This window comes from Anomaloglossus baeobatrachus, unplaced genomic scaffold (genome assembly GCF_048569485.1).
Source record: "Anomaloglossus baeobatrachus isolate aAnoBae1 unplaced genomic scaffold, aAnoBae1.hap1 Scaffold_133, whole genome shotgun sequence".
Lineage (NCBI taxonomy): Eukaryota > Metazoa > Chordata > Amphibia > Anura > Aromobatidae > Anomaloglossus > Anomaloglossus baeobatrachus.
The window spans coordinates 569,678-587,157 of NW_027441903.1; the positions used below are offsets into that span (position 1 = coordinate 569,678).

At 47.5% G+C, this 17,480-nt stretch overlaps 1 protein-coding gene and 1 long non-coding RNA gene across 2 annotated transcripts; both read left to right on the top strand.

Annotated features, from left to right (window-relative positions):
- The first annotated feature begins 688 nt into the window (after window positions 1–688).
- LOC142260562 (endoribonuclease YbeY-like) lies at window positions 689–6,959 on the top strand. The gene is made up of 4 exons (XM_075331990.1): window positions 689–898; window positions 2,497–2,628; window positions 3,361–3,429; window positions 6,338–6,959. The coding sequence occupies exons 1-4, from the start codon at window positions 689–691 to the stop codon at window positions 6,431–6,433; spliced, it is 507 nt and encodes a 168-aa protein (XP_075188105.1). The 3' UTR covers window positions 6,434–6,959.
- An 8,452-nt stretch (window positions 6,960–15,411) lies between these two features.
- Window positions 15,412–16,886, top strand: LOC142260569 (uncharacterized). The gene is made up of 3 exons (XR_012728673.1): window positions 15,412–15,443; window positions 16,440–16,578; window positions 16,665–16,886. It is a non-coding gene; the product is annotated as an uncharacterized LOC142260569 (long non-coding RNA).
- Window positions 16,887–17,480: the final 594 nt, after the last annotated feature.

The window sequence follows — 17,480 nt, forward strand, 5'->3', positions numbered from 1 at the left end:
AGCTGAAAGGAAATTTCATGTTTTCTGTCTGTTTATCCCTCTGAATAGAGTTGATTGTTGACTGGAGAAGGAAAACTTCATGTTCATTTTATTGTCCAAGAATAGTGATGGGCGGACCAGGACTTTAAAAGTCTATATCCGTGCGGCTTAAAAAGTATCCGGTGCCTGACCCGGCAACTTGGGAAATAAAAAAAAATAAAGCAATCACACTATACTTACGGAGTCTCCAGCGCGGCTGTAACTGCTTCCGGGTTGCTCACTCTTCTTCCAGGGCTGCTCATTAGCCTCATACATATTCACTGCTTCCCCCGCCCACCGGCAGTTCTGGTGTCTGTGATTGGTTGCAGTCAGACGCACCCCCAGCCTGTGGGGCAGTGTAGTTTTTGGCTGCTTGCAATCACAGAACCTGTCTGTGGGTCACTGTAGATTGGTGTAAAACTAAATAAATAAAGAAAAAAGCACCAAATTCTGGTCCCCATAGACTTATATGGTGACCGGCGTCCAGCCAGATATCCGGGATCAATTCCGGGCTGGAACCGTTTTTTTGCTGTTTTTTTTAAAAGTCCGGCTAAACGCGCTGATCTCATAAATCTGAGAGTCCGCCCATCACTATTTAAAAACTCTTCTAACAAAAAGGGGAGAACACCAAAGCGCCAAGTCTCTAAGTATTACTTGTCTCAACAGGGTAATGTCTCTTCTTATCCGGAACCTGCAGCACGTGATCCCTCTCCGCAGAGCCCATTTACGCAAGAATCTAGAAATTGCCAGAAAGTGTCTCCGCGTGGAGAGGTTTGATGTCGGGGTAATATGTATAAATGATACAAAGATCCGACACCTGAACAGACTTTACAGACAGCAAGACAAAGCTACGGACGTGCTGTCATTTCCATTCCATGAGGTACAGAAACAGCAGAGCAGGTTATCTGTCACCATCTCAACAGTGGGCCGTTTTTGCTCTTATTTTATGGTGGCTTCTCCCCTGAGTATTCATTTAAGAAAACAAAATCCGCCATACGGTTCCAGAGATATGGACCTTTTTATTTAGTGCTTTTTATTCTCTTTACCAAGGGGGCATGGCTCAGTTTTATAATGCAGCAGTCTAAAGATAAGCCCAAACAAAACCTTTCAGCCACACCCCCTTGGTAAATATGTCAAAAATTAGCACTAAAAAAACAGATCTAGGTCTCTAGAACCATATGGTGGATTTTAAAAAAAAAAACCAAAACATCTTAATACTCAATGGGAGCAACAGGAATAAAATAAACACTTTTGACCCGGTCAAAGGCTGACTTTAAAGCCCCACTCCAGAGTTTTTTTTCGGTATTTCACCGCTGGAGTGCTTCTTTAAGGCTGGCGTGACTCGCACGAGAATTGAGGTCGCATCACCCATCATGGCCTGCCGCTCTCCGTACAGGAGTGTGCAGCTGCATGTATTTTTCTACTGCTGCACACTCCTGCCCAAAGAGCAGCAGGCCGTGACGGGTGATGCGACTCAATTTTTGCGCGAGTCCCTTGCAATTGTGACACCAGCCTATATCTAAGTCTTATACTTACCCTCCGACGTCTTAACCTTTTTTTGTTTTCGCTGTACCATCTTGTGATGACAAATTCTGACTTGGCAGAAGTGACTTCACAAGCTCCCAAGGCAAGTCAATGTGAGCCAGAACGAGGCTCTCATAGACTTGTATTGAGTTGTGACCACTGGCGCGCTCCATGAAACACTGCCCAAGACCGACCGGAACGGTGGCGATAGAAGGTGAAGATGGCAGAGAATGAAGCCCGCTTTACACACTACAAGATATCTTACGATGTGTCGGCGGGGTCACGTCGTAAGTGACGCACATCCGGCATCGTAAGGTATGTTGTAGCGTGTGACAGCGATGTGTAATTGCGATTGAACGAAAAACCATTCATCGCACGCACGTCGTTCATTCCTGACGAATTGAACGTCAGATCAGATTGTTCATCGTACCCGGGGTAGCATACATCGCAGTGTGTGACACCCCGGGAACGATGAACAGATCTTACCTACGTCCTGCGGCTCCCGGCCCACAATGCGGAAGGAAAGAGGTGGGCAGGATGTTTACGTCCCGCTCAGCTCCGCCCCTCCGCTTCTATTGGCCGGCTGCCGCGTGACGTCGATGTGACACCAAACGTCCCTCCCACTCCAGGAAGTGGACGTTCGCCGCCCACATCGAGGTCGTATGGAAGGTAAGTACGTGTGACGGGGGTTAATCGTTTGTGCGGAACGTTCAACAAATTGAACGTCCTGCACATACGATGGGGGCGGTTACGATCGCATACGATATCGTATGCGAAATTGCAACGTGTAAAGCAGGTTTGAGTATAAGACCGGGGGCAGAGGATTTAGATTTAAAGCATTCCAACGCTGAAAAAAAAAACTAAAAAATGCTGGAGTGGTGCTTTAAGTAATTGCAATGATATACAATATGTGTTGGCTACATCTGACTGTGTGTGCTCCTTGTATACTTCCAGAATTTGTGCCCCGGATTGTTACCTAATCCACCATTCCCAGATGAATACAATTTAGGAGACATTTACCTTGGAGTAGAGTTGATATATCACCAGTGTCAAGAAAAGAAGGAGGATTTTAACAATGTCTTGACTGTAAGTTATGGAGAATGCAAATCTTATGGTGTTATCGAGCTGTCAGTAACAATTCTCTGTAGCTCATAGGTTGGTTGTTGTGAGGTATGACATAGAAATAGGATTGTACTGCCTGGACTATTATACTTCTACTTGGGTTATAAGAGGGGTTAAGAATTGTTTCTCCTATAAGAGCAGTACTATAGATTGAAGGGAAAAGCTCTGACAAATCTGCTGGTGAAACATTAAAGGGAATCTGTCACCAGGTTTTTGCCACCTAATCTGAGAGCAGCATAATGTAGAGACAAAGACCCTGATTCCAGCGATGTGTCACTTACTGAGCTGCTTAGTGTAGTTTTGATAAATCACTGATTAATCAGCAGTAGATTATCATTACAGGACTACTTGGCGTGCTGCAGGTAGTCCAGCATATTCATGAGCACTGTGTAACTGCTAGATCTGCAGCAGAGAAAACAGTGATTTTATTAAAATGACAGTAAACAGCTCAGTAAGTGACACATCGCTTTAATCGGGGTCTCTGCCCCTACATTATACTGCTCTCAGATTAGATGGCAAAAACCTGGTGACATATTCCCTTTCATTCCACTGTCCAGTGTCTGCGCCTCCACCAGTAAGTATAGTCGGCGAATCTGTCACATATAAAGATTACATTTGAGTGCGTTGTTCCTTCTAGTGAATATTTGTATTTCTACTTCCAGAAGATTCACATATAAATAATTATGTTTCTCCCAGGTGACAGCAGTACACGGCTTATGTCACCTGCTTGGTTATACGCATCATAGTCCAGAAGACTGGAAAAAGGTTAGTTGTTTCTTTTCTTATTAAAGAGAACCTATCACCAGGTTTTTCCCCTAAAAGCTGTGGCCACCACCAGTGAGCCCTTATATACAGCATTCTAGAATATTGTATCTAGGATCCCAGACCACTCTGTATAACATAAAAAAAAAATCTTCATTATACTCACCTGAGGGGCGGTCTGGTCCGATGGGAATCTCTGGCCTCGGTCCGGCGCCTCCTCTCTTCTTTCTCTCACCAACCTCCTTCCCAGCTCCGTGTGAATGACTCGTCCTACATCATCCACACAGAGGCCTCCGCTGCCCTCCTGCACTTCTCTCTGCCCTGCTGAGGACAGCAAAGTATTGTTGTGCGCATGCACATGCGCTTCTCTCAGCAGTACAGAGAGAAGCGCATGTGCAGGAGTGCAATGGAGGACTCTCTATGTGGATGATGTAGTAGGTAGGACACGTCATCCATATGGAGTAGGGAAAGAGGAAGGCGATGGGAGAGAGGAGGTGACGGACCAGGACCATCGACGCCTATTGAGCCCAGCCACCCCACAGGTGAGTATTATAAAGGTGTTTTTATGTTATACAGCACAGCCTGGGCTCTTATATACAGCATTACAGAATACTGTATATAAGCGCTTACTGGTGGTGACCGCAGCTTATAGGGGAAAAACCTGGTGACTGGTTCCCTTTAAGATTTTGCTGATATTACAAGCTTTTAGCTTAACATGAGTATATAATAATGGTTTATATTTGCATTATTAATTATTATAGGGAACCTGTTAATCTACCTGTTGGTAGATTAATGCTGCCTCAGTAACGGGCAGCATGAATCAGATGTTGGCTGCACAAAGTCAGGTAAGTTTTACTTTGAAACGGTCGGCATTTCAGAGAAAACAAACTGAAAGGGAGACTATAGGGAGAGACCTGACTCGCCCAGTGAGCTCCTCGGACAGCTTTTCCCCGGACTTCCCCACCTTATTGACAGGTGTGTCCCATGTATGCCAGACAAGAACTGCGTAAGATAAGTCAAATCTCTCCCTATAGTCACCAGCCAGATTTCCAAACTATGTTTTTTCTGAAACGCCGGAATGTTTAGACCTGGCTGCAATCGCTCATCCAGCGTCTGCGTCATGCTGCCCATGATTCAATTAAATTAATCTAGTCACCGCTTTTATCGCAAAGGAAACCAATGCTTTGTGCCCTGTTACAAATCTCCAGTGCCTCCAGATAAAATGGGTTGTTTCAGGTTCAGTCTTCAGGAGCGAGCCTCTCCCTGCCTCCCGGCTTCCTACAAACTGGAGGCAGAGCACTAATGCTTGATTCACAGTGCAGACTAGCGGCATAGTCGTGCCCAAACTGCAAGCAGAAGCAGCTGTGCCTTCACAGCAGTCAATGACCTTAGTTACACTGAAGCTGGTCAGATTGGGAGACAGCAGTGCAGTGTCGCGAGCAGGGCGTGCAAACTATTGAGAGAGGTTGTAAGCACTGCCACATTTAAACATCCTTTAAACTACGAAACAAGCTGTAAATAATAAGGGTAAAAACTCTCTTCACTTCCATATAAAAGTAATTTGCAATATTGCTTGTATTACAATTTTACTCATTAATAAAGAGAATATCCCTTTAAACAAGTTTTCTCATGTTCATTAAAGATTAAAAATGCTTGTACAAACAGGCAACTTTGCAATGTACTTGTCATTAAAAATCCTGTCCTCAAAAAAGGATATATTTTTAGTTGTAAAGTTGATTGCTTGTTGCCTTGGTTACCGACCACTTTAGTGGCTTTTCCCTAGGCAAGAAGCAGGTGGTTAAAGGCTTTTTACTATACAGTTTGTAAATGCCACTCTGAAGTTGTCTGGGTCCGGCCAGCTTCAGTGTCCTTGCACTTCTTCCATGCTGCAGAGGCAGAACTGCCCCTACTAGCCAGAAGGGAAAGAAGACGGTTTTAGACCAGTAGTGCAACCATACTGGAGGTGTGAACTGTCATTGTACATTCCATCTGGCAAGCAGAAATCCTGGAGTCAAAGGCACGGTGCGCATCAGAAGACAGAAGATGTGCATACACATTTAAAGGGGTTGTCCACTACTAGGACAACCCCTTCTGTTTCACATTTCCCCCAGGTAAAATAATAAAGACTATACTTGTAACCCTTACTGGCGCCCTTCTAACAGTGCCGTGGTTCGCGTTCCCGTTGCTCATGTGGAGTTTTGACATCATGAGAGCCCCGCATCCAATCTGTGCCAGCTTCCTTCTCCCCACCTTCGGACCAAACGAATAATCAACAGGAAGTGAGCTCACTTCCTGTTGATTAACTCATTTGGTCCTAAGGCGTTGAGAAGGAAGCTGGCGCTGATTGGATGCGGGGCTCGCATGACATCACAACTCCATGTGATCTCCAGCACCTCGAGCCCGTACATAGCTAGAAGGGCGCCGGTATGGGAGGTAATTATATTCTTTATTATTTTACCTTCGAGAAATATGTGGAATCAAAGATGTATAACCCCTTTAAGTACAGCCACAAATGGGATGTCCTTATTTCCTACGAATGGGTGACCAAGCCATATTATATGTATTCCAGGAGACTGTGGTCCACAGAGAACCCCATTTACATGTTGATTATGTTTCTGCTCTGGATTTGAGGGCATATAATCAGCAACCTGTTATGTTGTGTATTTCTCATTTCATCCCTGGCGATCAGGCAAAATTTGTGCTGCTGCTCCCCAATACTGCTTTTATTTTTCATCTGTTGTAGAAAGGTCTTCTGGCCTCTGGGGACAGCTCTAGTCTCTATGCTCCATAGAGTATACGTTTTTTTTTATAAAGCAACACTAATATAAAAGTTAACCCAAGATTTTATATATTTAGTATTAATGAATATTAATAAATTCTAGTTATTTTCATATCGTTTGTTCACTCTCAGATGTTTGAGAAGGAAAGTGAAGTTCTAATGGAGATAAACCGAGCAACTGGATCTGCACTTAGCCCACTGACGTCAGAGCATTACGACCAAGAATAATATCACTTCCATGTCATGAGCTGCACGGAGAACAGAGAAAGCGGCGTCTGAGAAACGGGAATTATATACATACGTCATGCATCAATTATAGGACATGATGGTTAGCGATAATTGTAGGATTCTGCACTTTATACTGTCCCAGATGATTCCCTAATCCATCATTACCAGCTGATTGCAATATTGGAATCACTATCCTGGGGATGAGTTCCATTATTAGGAGAGCCAAGAAACAAGGGAGGATTCTGATATTGCCGTGACTGTACATTATCCAGTTTGCAAATCTAATGGTGAATTTTTTTTACATTGGATAACAATTTTTCTTAGCCCAATTATACGTTGTCATGAAGAATGACATCGGCAAAAATGAGTTACATGATCTCAGTAGATTTAGACAAAAAGTTCTAAAAGTCTGATCAGAAGAGAAAGAAGACTGAGGCCGGGTCACTCGAGCGTATGAATATTCATCCGATTTTCATCCAGAAAGCTTTAACTCATGTTGTCGTCAATGTGTCCGTTTTTTATGTCCATGTGCAATCCCTTTTCAGACATCTACATTAAAAAATGTACAGGATCAAATAGAGTTTCCTTAGTTCATATTGGAAATTTAATATATTAAGCTGAATGTATGTATGAATGTGTACATGTATTGGAGTGTGTGTGTGTGTGTGTGTGTGTGTGTGTGTGTGTGTGTGTGTGTGTGTGTGTGTGTGTGTGTGTGTGTGTGTGTGTGTGTGTGTGTGTGTGTGTGTCCGCTAAAGGAATCCGCACCGTCTCATTTACAATCATGACATTTTTCACAGCCACCTCATGTGACTTAGGGAACGTCATAGACTATGTTTTGAGGGGAAAATTTAACCTCGTGTTTAAAATAAATAGAAATAGATGGACAGAGAGAGAGAGAAAGACAGACACAGAGAGACAGACAGACACTTAGTTACTAACACTGGGTACTACAGCTAGTGTATTCATAAAAATCAGATTAAATCAACATGTGTGTGGAATCAGGGTTTTTTCTTTAGATCCATAGACTTCTATGGGTGAGTTTCATTCGGCATTCAGATAAGCATAGTGCATGCTGCAATTACTGAGCGTCTGTGTAAAAAAATGTCATCTGAAAAGCCCTATTGAGTCACACTGATTTTACTCAGACGGCACGCATCTGCATAATACTCTGGTCTGAACAGGCCTTTAGACTGAGTTCACACAGTACAGACGAGGGGCAGCACAAACAGTTTCCATGAACAAATTATTTGATAAGTTTTCCTCCACCAAAACCCTATGTAAATATAGTGGACCTTTCATGTAATGCATTTTAGGGCTGCACATTTCTAATCAGCCGTTTCACTGTTAGGTTAAGTTGAAGGCATCTAAGCAGTATCTGCACGCAGGCTCCCCCAACCTTCTTGTGACAATGATATTCCTGCTCATATCATATGTGGCACAGAGGTCTGTGACGGCAGAAAAGTAGTCTTTGTACCCTCCAGACTTGTTCTCCAAACAATATCTCACTACAGATGTATCCAAGTGTAACTTGATAAATATCGCCTCACCTTAATAACTCATTACAGAAAAAACATAATTTAAAGGGGATGTCCACCTCTGGGGACATTTTTTTTTTTTTTTTTACTTAACTGCATGTATGCAAAGCTAAAAATCACTTTTGTAGTTCAGTTTAATTAAAAAAAAAAAAAAAAATAGTTTTGCTTATACAGGACAATCATTCATCTAGATGTCCTCAAGAGTCAGAAGGGCTTCATCAGAGAAAATAACTTTGCAGGAAGTACAAGTCCAGGGACTGGACGGGAGAGATCACAGACAGAAGAGGGCCCTTGTGCAAGAAGAATATATGGGCCCTTTGCAGCCCAAGAGCTCATAAAAATGCAAAGTTGCACCTGCTTTTGGGGTATATGTGGCGCCCCTGACCTGGTCAGGCACCACGGAGTACTGCACCCATGCTGGGGACAGTACAATACAGGTAATCCAGAAGGCTGACCGGGGTGTGGAACACAGGCGCATAGTGATCAGGTCTCACACATGTACCTATGAGAGGACCCCTGGGGATCCCAGGAGGGGGAAAAGCCTTGACCTCCACTGGAATAGTGGAGGGGGCCAAAAGCCTCCATCTCCTCTCAAGGGGTGTGGTAAGAGAGTCTGGTTGCTAGGTGGCGTAGGCAAGAACAGGAGAGGAGGGCAGTGAGTCGGTTAGAGCAGAACTCCTTAGGGCTCAGTGAGGAGCAGACCTGTGGGGCTGATGCTGTCTAACAGCGCCCGCGCAGTGGCTACTGACGGGGGAGAACGGTCAACTAGGAGTGCTACCCGAAAGCCATCTTCAGCTAAGAGAGAGCACGGAGTGGGAAGTAAGGAGACTGCTAGAGAGTACCAGGCCCAAACGGGCGGCAGATCCCGAAGCGGAGATAGATCCAGCTTTCTTTTGCTAAACCTGCCGGTGTGGGGCTCTTCAAGCCCACACCACAACACCACAAAAGCCGCAGCCACGTAACCACAGTTAGGGCCCATAGGTCACAGGAGGCAAGCAGCTGGAGTGGCCTGGTCCGGGGAACAAGCAAACGGCAAACGAAGGGGAGAGAGGCTGCAGCATCTTCCCTGGGCGACCCCCATAGGGACTAAAAGTCGGGGTCACCCCAAACCACCAAGGGCTAAGGAAGGCGAGTTAGTAGCCACCCTCACAAGTCAGCCTGAAGGACACCTGGTTCCCACCTGGTTCATCCCAGCTACGCCCGGGTTACTCACCCTGCCATCAAATGTGAGTAAAAACCCTGAAAGACAGCCTGCCTGTGTGGAGTTATTCTGCGCCTTGTGGTACTACAACCTTTACTCAGGGCCCTGGGGCTTGCCTCACTCTCAGGAGGCTACTACACCTAACTGCACCCACCATCAGCCCCAGGGGCCCCTTGATCTGCAGTGGCGGTCCCCACTGACCGCAAATCTGAGAGTGGCGTCACGACTAGAAGAAGATCTCCTACCTGTGACAAGATCCAGACTGACCGTGGAGTCCCTGAAGGTAAAGCACCGACACTGCATCAGCGACACCTGCGGGGCTTCACATCTGGCGTCACGAACAGGATAAGGACTAGACCTGTTCAGACAGGTGACCATGTGCCTAGGCGGTCCGCTTGAAAAATTGGAAGCGCCGCCATATTGCCACCATGAAAAGCGCGCTGAAAAACAACAGCAGCCCGCGCTGGAAGAAGTTACCGCCCACGAAGAGGTGTGGCTACCCAGAGATCCCCTGCAGAGTTCTGACCTCGCTGATGAGAGCGGAAGCGTCCAGAGACGGCGGAGCAGAAGAGAAGCCAGCAGCGTGTTAGAGAAGATGGCGTCTGAGAGCAGAGACCCAGAGCCAGGCTCCGCTGCTTGGTGGTGTCGGGAGCTTGCCGAGTTCTGCGACCAACTGGAAGCCAGGGTCGGAAGGCTGATTAGAGAGGGACGCGAGGAGTTTCTATGGATGACCGCGGCGGTTCGGGCCTACGAGGAGAGAGCCGCGCGCCAAGGGCCAGACAGGACGGCGACGACGCAGACTCCGGTGCCGCCACTGATGGGTGAGTCGAGTGATGCCTCGACCAGCGCAAGTGCCCCGATCCCTGCTGCCACGTCCGCGGTCCCTGAAGAGGCGCCCGGCGCGGCGACGCCAGACCAGGCCGCAGCCACGCCAGGTGCGGCCCGCGCAGCCCAGGCCGCTGCAGCGATGCCCTGCTCGGCCCACCAAGACCCGGTCCCTGCAGCGATGCCCTGCTCGGCCCACCAAGACCAGGCCGCTGCCACGCCAGGCTCGGCCCGCACAGACCAGGCCGCCGCCATGAGGGGCGCGGCCCGCCAAGACCAGGCCGCTGCCACGCCAGGCTCGGCCCGCACAGACCAGGCCGCCGCCATGAGGGGCGCGGCCCGCCAAGACCAGGCCGTCGCCATGCCAGGCGCGGCCCGCCAAGAACAGACTACCTCATCATTTACCCCGGCCTGTAAGGCCAGAGCAGACACCGCTCCCCAGTCTGAAGAACCGGGTCCCACGTCTCCGCCGGAGCAAGCAAGTCCGGAGTACCTGAAGTTGAAAGCGGACTTGGAGGCGCGGTTTCCCAGAGACATGGTGGACCGCTATCTGCTCCCCTGGCACTCACGCAGAGTCTCTCCAGTGGTGTCCGCGACAAGGAGTCCACCGCCTGAGCCAGTTGAGGAACACTCATCCCCAGCGCTGCCACAGCCAGAGTGCAGCGAAGAACTAAGGGGGAGAGGAGGGCAAGAAGCTGAGGAGCTGACCTTGACGCCACCAGTAGTGGATCCATACCCAGAGCCGGAGATGCTGCCATATTCCCGCTGGGAGGAGGAAGACCTGACACCGTCTGCTGACGAAGAGCTGCCCAAAAGCCTCACCTGGGAGTGCGTGAGCTGTACCTCGCAGCATTCAGCCCGCAAGACACGGCGCCATAGAACCCAGTGGTCCCCTGCACCGTCATCCCCAGAGCAGAGAGAAGTCACAGCCAGAGATCTACAAGAGAAAAGGTCCCTGAGAAGAGCTAAAGCCCAGGTTAGAGGACCCCTTTGCAGAGGAGTAGTGGAGGATTTCAATTTGAGAAGTGGATATGGATTTATTGTAGCACCAGGTATCAAAGAAGGTATCTTCGTCAATAGAAGAGATGTGAGAGCTAATTTGCCAAGAGGACACCCTGGCAGAAACCTAAAGATGGGGGATTCAGTACAGTTCACCATGCACCAAGGCGAAAGAGGATTGTATGCGCTTGATGTAGTACCCTGTCCTAAAAAGAAAGAAACAGATGAAGACAAAGAAAGGAAAGATCAAGAACCAACGGACGAGACTACCACAGATGAAGAGAGAGATCGAGGAACCAGCAGGTGCCGCAGCCCTACAGGCTCAAGCCCTGGTAAGGAGGAGTAAAGAAAAGCAAGAAGTACAGCAGTTAGAAAGTTAAAGTTTGACCAGTTTGTTTTGCAACGTTCTCAAGTTTAAGCATGTGCCCACAAAAACTATTGTGAGAAAACCATAAACCTTAAGGCTATGAACTGGCTATAGCCACAAACTCTCGCAGTGTAAATAGTTACACCAGTGGCACCACCACCAGGGCCAGCCTGTTTAGGGGCTTGGCTCGTCTGCAACCAGGAGGAGCCCGTCCGTATATAGGGCCTTGGCTCACCTGCGACCAGAGAGCATGCCTGTTTATGGGGCCTGGCTCTCCACCACAAAGAGGGTACCTGGTCAGCACCAACTGTGGAGGCCGCCTCTACATCCTGCCAGAAGAGGCTGAAGGCGCGGATCCACCAGGCCAGGTATACCCTGAAACCACCAGACCGTGAAAGCCGCCTCTACATCCTGCCAGAAGTGGCTGAAGGCGCGGCCAACGTGAGAGGGTTTTGGGTGGGTTAACGGACTTGTGGGTGGAGGGTGGTGATGTCTAGTACCTGGTGGTCTTATAAAGTTTTAAATGCTTTTACTGTTTTATGCATTTTAAAATGTTGTCTTACAGCCCGAGGACGTGCTGGTGATAACTAAGGGGGAATGTGGCGCCCCTGACCTGGTCAGGCACCACTGAGTACTGCACCCATGCTGGGGACAGTACAATACAGGTAATCCAGAAGGCTGACCGGGGTGTGGAACACAGGCGCATAGTGATCAGGTCTCACACATGTACCTATGAGAGGACCCCTGGGGATCCCAGGAGGGGGAAAAGCCTTGACCTCCACTGGAATAGTGGAGGGGGCCAAAAGCCTCCATCTCCTCTCAAGGGGTGTGGTAAGAGAGTCTGGTTGCTAGGTGGCGTAGGCAAGAACAGGAGAGGAGGGCAGTGAGTCGGTTAGAGCAGAACTCCTTAGGGCTCAGTGAGGAGCAGACCTGTGGGGCTGATGCTGTCTAACAGCGCCCGCGCAGTGGCTACTGACGGGGGAGAACGGTCAACTAGGAGTGCTACCCGAAAGCCATCTTCAGCTAAGAGAGAGCACGGAGTGGGAAGTAAGGAGACTGCTAGAGAGTACCAGGCCCAAACGGGCGGCAGATCCCGAAGCGGAGATAGATCCAGCTTTCTTTTGCTAAACCTGCCGGTGTGGGGCTCTTCAAGCCCACACCACAACACCACAAAAGCCGCAGCCACGTAACCACAGTTAGGGCCCATAGGTCACAGGAGGCAAGCAGCTGGAGTGGCCTGGTCCGGGGAACAAGCAAACAGCAAACGAAGGGGAGAGAGGCTGCAGCATCTTCCCTGGGCGACCCCCATAGGGACTAAAAGTCGGGGTCACCCCAAACCACCAAGGGCTAAGGAAGGCGAGTTAGTAGCCACCCTCACAAGTCAGCCTGAAGGACACCTGGTTCCCACCTGGTTCATCCCAGCTACGCCCGGGTTACTCACCCTGCCATCAAATGTGAGTAAAAACCCTGAAAGACAGCCTGCCTGTGTGGAGTTATTCTGCGCCTTGTGGTACTACAACCTTTACTCAGGGCCCTGGGGCTTGCCTCACTCTCAGGAGGCTACTACACCTAACTGCACCCACCATCAGCCCCAGGGGCCCCTTGATCTGCAGTGGCGGTCCCCACTGACCGCAAATCTGAGAGTGGCGTCACGACTAGAAGAAGATCTCCTACCTGTGACAAGATCCAGACTGACCGTGGAGTCCCTGAAGGTAAAGCACCGACACTGCATCAGCGACACCTGCGGGGCTTCACATATAAATGGGCCCCCAGACCTCTTGGGTCCCTGTACGGCCGCACAGGATACACCAATGGTATCTCTGCCCCCGTGTGCAGTGCGCCTTTCTGATGCAGGGACGCGTACACCCGGCTTCAGAGGTTAAGTGATGTGAGGGAACAAAGCTGCGCATGTGCAAGATTTGTACAGGGCTGGCAATGACACCGGCTCTTGTAAATCATGTTATCAAGTCCACAGGGGCCTGATAACACACTATGTGGGCCGACTAGTCAGGGAAACTAACGCCCCCGCCCCTGTGACTAGTTGAAGGGGTAATGTTCATAAGATAAACTGACTTTAGAAATATGACCAGAAGTGTCGGTGACTTCGGATCATGTGTACTGAGCCTAAACCCGGCGTCTGAGTCCGTGACAACAAACACAGGTATGCGTATCACCACTGATGACGCTGGGCATTCAACAGCATGTTAGCCCCCAGGGGCGTGCTAAGAGAGCAGAATGAGCGCAGGAGCTACAGCCCTTGCGACTAGTCCCTGGCCTCATTAGCATATCATAAAGGATCTTTATAAATACTTTTTCTAAAGATCTCTTTATCTATGTTAGTGTATACAGGGACAGTTAGGTATGGATTAGAAATATGGACACTGCGGGGTCATGTGCACTGAGCCGAAATCCAGTGTCGGACGCGATGGCAGCGGAGGGTTGAGAGATCATCCTGTGATCCTGCACATTCATTAGCATGAGAGCACGCCTACAGGGGCCCACAGGGACGTGCTAACATGCTAATGGGGCCGACTAGTCAGGGGAACTAACGCCCAGGGGACTAGTCCCCTCACTCATTAGCATATCAGAAAGGATCTTTAGAAATACTTTTTCTAAAGCTCGCTTTATCTACTGTATGCTAGTGTATACAGGGACGGTTAGGCAGGGATTAGCAATATACACCCAGAACTGCTCATGGTCTTGGATGCATATTGCACCTGGCAGGTTTAGTGAGCAGTAAGTAGAGTTTGAGCTGCAGGTGACATAATGGGGGGTTTTTATTTGTGTCACAACAAAATTGAATGGGAGGGTCGTGAGAAATATTACAGAAAACCAGTTTCCTTTTATTTGTCAAAATAAGGACTGGAGCTTATTCTCCGCTCCTCCGCCTCCCGGCAGCGCTGACCTCACACTGAAGCGACAGCTGCAGAGACTCGGGGACAGCACTTGACGGAACACGCTATTCTGTATTTGTCACCACCCATTGGCTGATAGCTGTATACATGTAGGCGGGGCCATCAGCTATCAGCGCTGTGATTGGCTCCTGCTGTCTCTGCTCATGTCAGGATAGCGTGATGTAGGATCTGGCGGCGCGGTGTTGTCTGGGAAATGTAGTCCTTTACCGTATCTCGGGCTTTGGATTGAGAGGTTTTAAGAACTACAAGTCCTAGAATCCTCTGGGTCTTAATGCGTTACCACTTTGGGTTTTAAGGGATGGAGCGGTAGACAGTAACCAGGTGCAGAACAGAGAAATGAGCGAGGGGACGTGAGTATTAGGGAACTGTCCCTGCAATCACCGGAGAAGCAGCCTGGTGACGATCCAACATAACCTTGTGTAATGTCAGGTTTAGGTTCTTCATAGCCCTGAGCTGGTTTTATTGTATTCTAGTCAAATCTTCTGAGTATAAAGGGGAATTGCTATTTATGCAGTTGTCCAGTATTTCTGACACTATTATTTGCGGTTATTCTTAAAAGACTATCCCAATCTCCAAGATCTTATACCAATATGTTGTAGGTGTAATAATAATAATAATAATAATAATAATAATAATAATAATAATAATAATAGCAAATATCTCCAATTAGAAATGCAATATAGTTCTCCTGATATAGCCATGTCACTTACCTCATTTGCAGGGCATTGCAGCTTAGGTATCCATGGTTACGAAGACTCATATAGTGATAGTAAGTTGCAAGTGGTCATAACTATGGATACCTAAGCTGCAATGCCCTGCACATGAGGTAAGAGACATAGATAATCAGGAGAACTATACTACATTTCTAATTGGAGGTATTTGCTAATATTGTTATTATTACATCTACTACATATTAGGGCAGGATCTTGGAGATGGGAATACCCCTTTAATGGTAATAATTAAAATTAAACTTAGAAAGTCATTTTGCAATTTTTTTTCCCCCAGGTGTCTGCGCAGAAGGGGGGGTCCTTACAAGAGCGATCCAGCCACAGACCTCACCCGCTGGCGCCTGTCCTGTACGGAGGGCAGACAGTGTTGGCGCTATGTGGAGGGAGACGACCGTCCACAATCCACCCTGGAGGTGCACTCGCTGGGGCTGGACACGGTACCTAACACTTATTCACATGCAGCCTGTATTATTTTTCTAAGGAGTTTAGATAAGAAAAGATCCAGTATTGAAAACCTTATAAATAATGATACTTTTGTATAAGAAAGTGAAACACTCCCTTTAACTGCAGGAGAGCAGCACTAGGGGTTCTCCACATTTGAGGACACGTTTTTAATTTTATTTTTTGTGTACTTACATTTAGGACTAAAAATCATTTTTGCAATTGGAGTACATAATAAATCTGCATGATTTCTCTTTTTACCCGGAACCTTAAACTTTGTTGTGGTTTGTGGTCATAAATCATTAAAATATAAGCAAAGAAGTAAAATCCATAAAGTGGACATATATTAGAAAAAAAATCATACATAAAAAAATCACCAGATTTCAATATCAAAGGGAAGTCTTCCTAAAGTCTATGATGCCTAATGCAGACACAATGGAGCAAATATAGAAAGGCAAAATTGCATGAAATTAGGTTTTTCAGTGCTACGCGCAGAAAATCGCAGAAAATTAAAAAAATAAATCTCAAGGAATTTACCTTTCAAATTGTTCAATATATAGTATGATGTAAAACAAAAACTGTGCCCAGCCTTCATCCAATAACATAACCTTTGCATTGCTGGCTTAAAAATGAGTTAATAGCAATGTGTGACGCCGCAGGAGCGACGAACAACCAGCGGCATGCACCACCAACAATATTATGAAAACAAGCGATGTGTCAACGATCAACGATTTTTGACGTTTTTGCGATCGTTGATTGTTGCTCCTTGGTGTCACACGCTGCGATGTCGCTATCGGCGCCGGCTGTGCGTCACTAAAGACATGACCGCGACGATATATCGGTAGCGATGTCGCAGCATGTAAAGCACCCTTAATGCTGTATTCACACATCCGTTATCCCTCGGACAGTGCACTGACCCGTAGCGTTTTATTGATCCATATACGTCGGTATAAGCTGACCATCAATAACGCGGCTTTTACTTTCTCGTGCAGAGTGAATTTTTAAAAGACTTACCCAAGGCGAATACGGCCCAGGATGGAGCAGAAAATGGACTAACATTTTATTCTGCCTTACAAGCGGAGGATGGCCATTGGGCTGGGGATTATGGCGGCCCACTGTTCTTGATGCCAGGTGAGACTTGTCAGTGATACATGACCACCATCACTACATCTGACTCCCGTCTACTTTACTTGCTGTAAATCTGTGATACTCTTTAGGTCTGCTGATTGTATGCCACGTGACACAGACGCCCCTCCCTGACGCTACCAAGAAGGAGATGGTGCGGTACCTGCGATCTGTGCAGCTGCCTGATGGCGGATGGGGCCTGTGAGTATATGACTGACTGCACATACATAAGAGTGTGTGGACGTGCTGCGCACATTCAAGTCTTTGTACTCAGGATATGGCTGTGTAGCACCCAGGGATATGGGGTACTTGGTTCCGGGCGATGTCTCTCTTGGGGGATGTCACTGTGGTGGCTGTTGCCCGCTTCCGTGCCCTTTTTGTAATGGGGATATATTTACAAGGGATTAAATTAGTGTTCACACGTGACCCCACTTGCGGTGTTGTGGCTATATGGATGGAGCCGCCGCTGCAGAATGTCACTACTGGGGCTGGTGTTATTTGCAGCTTGGATAGTAGACCCTCCGCAAGCAGGATCGGGCCCCAGAGGATGGGTGATGTGATAGGTGTTAGAAAAAGGGAGTCCACACTAAGGTTTAGTGCAACTGGTTTTTGTCCTTTGACAATACAGACAATCTGTGGTGGCCCTTGACAAAGGACACGAAACGCACGTCGGGCCTAGACCGTGGACATTTTTTGATTGCGGCATTCTGTGCCTTGTATGTACTGATGCACCCTGCATATTATATTAGTGTTACTTTTACCTTTGATCCTTTGAGATATTGACTTATATATGGGTCTGATAGATCCTCGCAGGAACTCATGGTTGATATTTTATATATGGTAGCATTCTGATTTTTGAACATAGCCAGAGTGGGGGTATATCCGATAACGTTACCCGCTTGGGATGT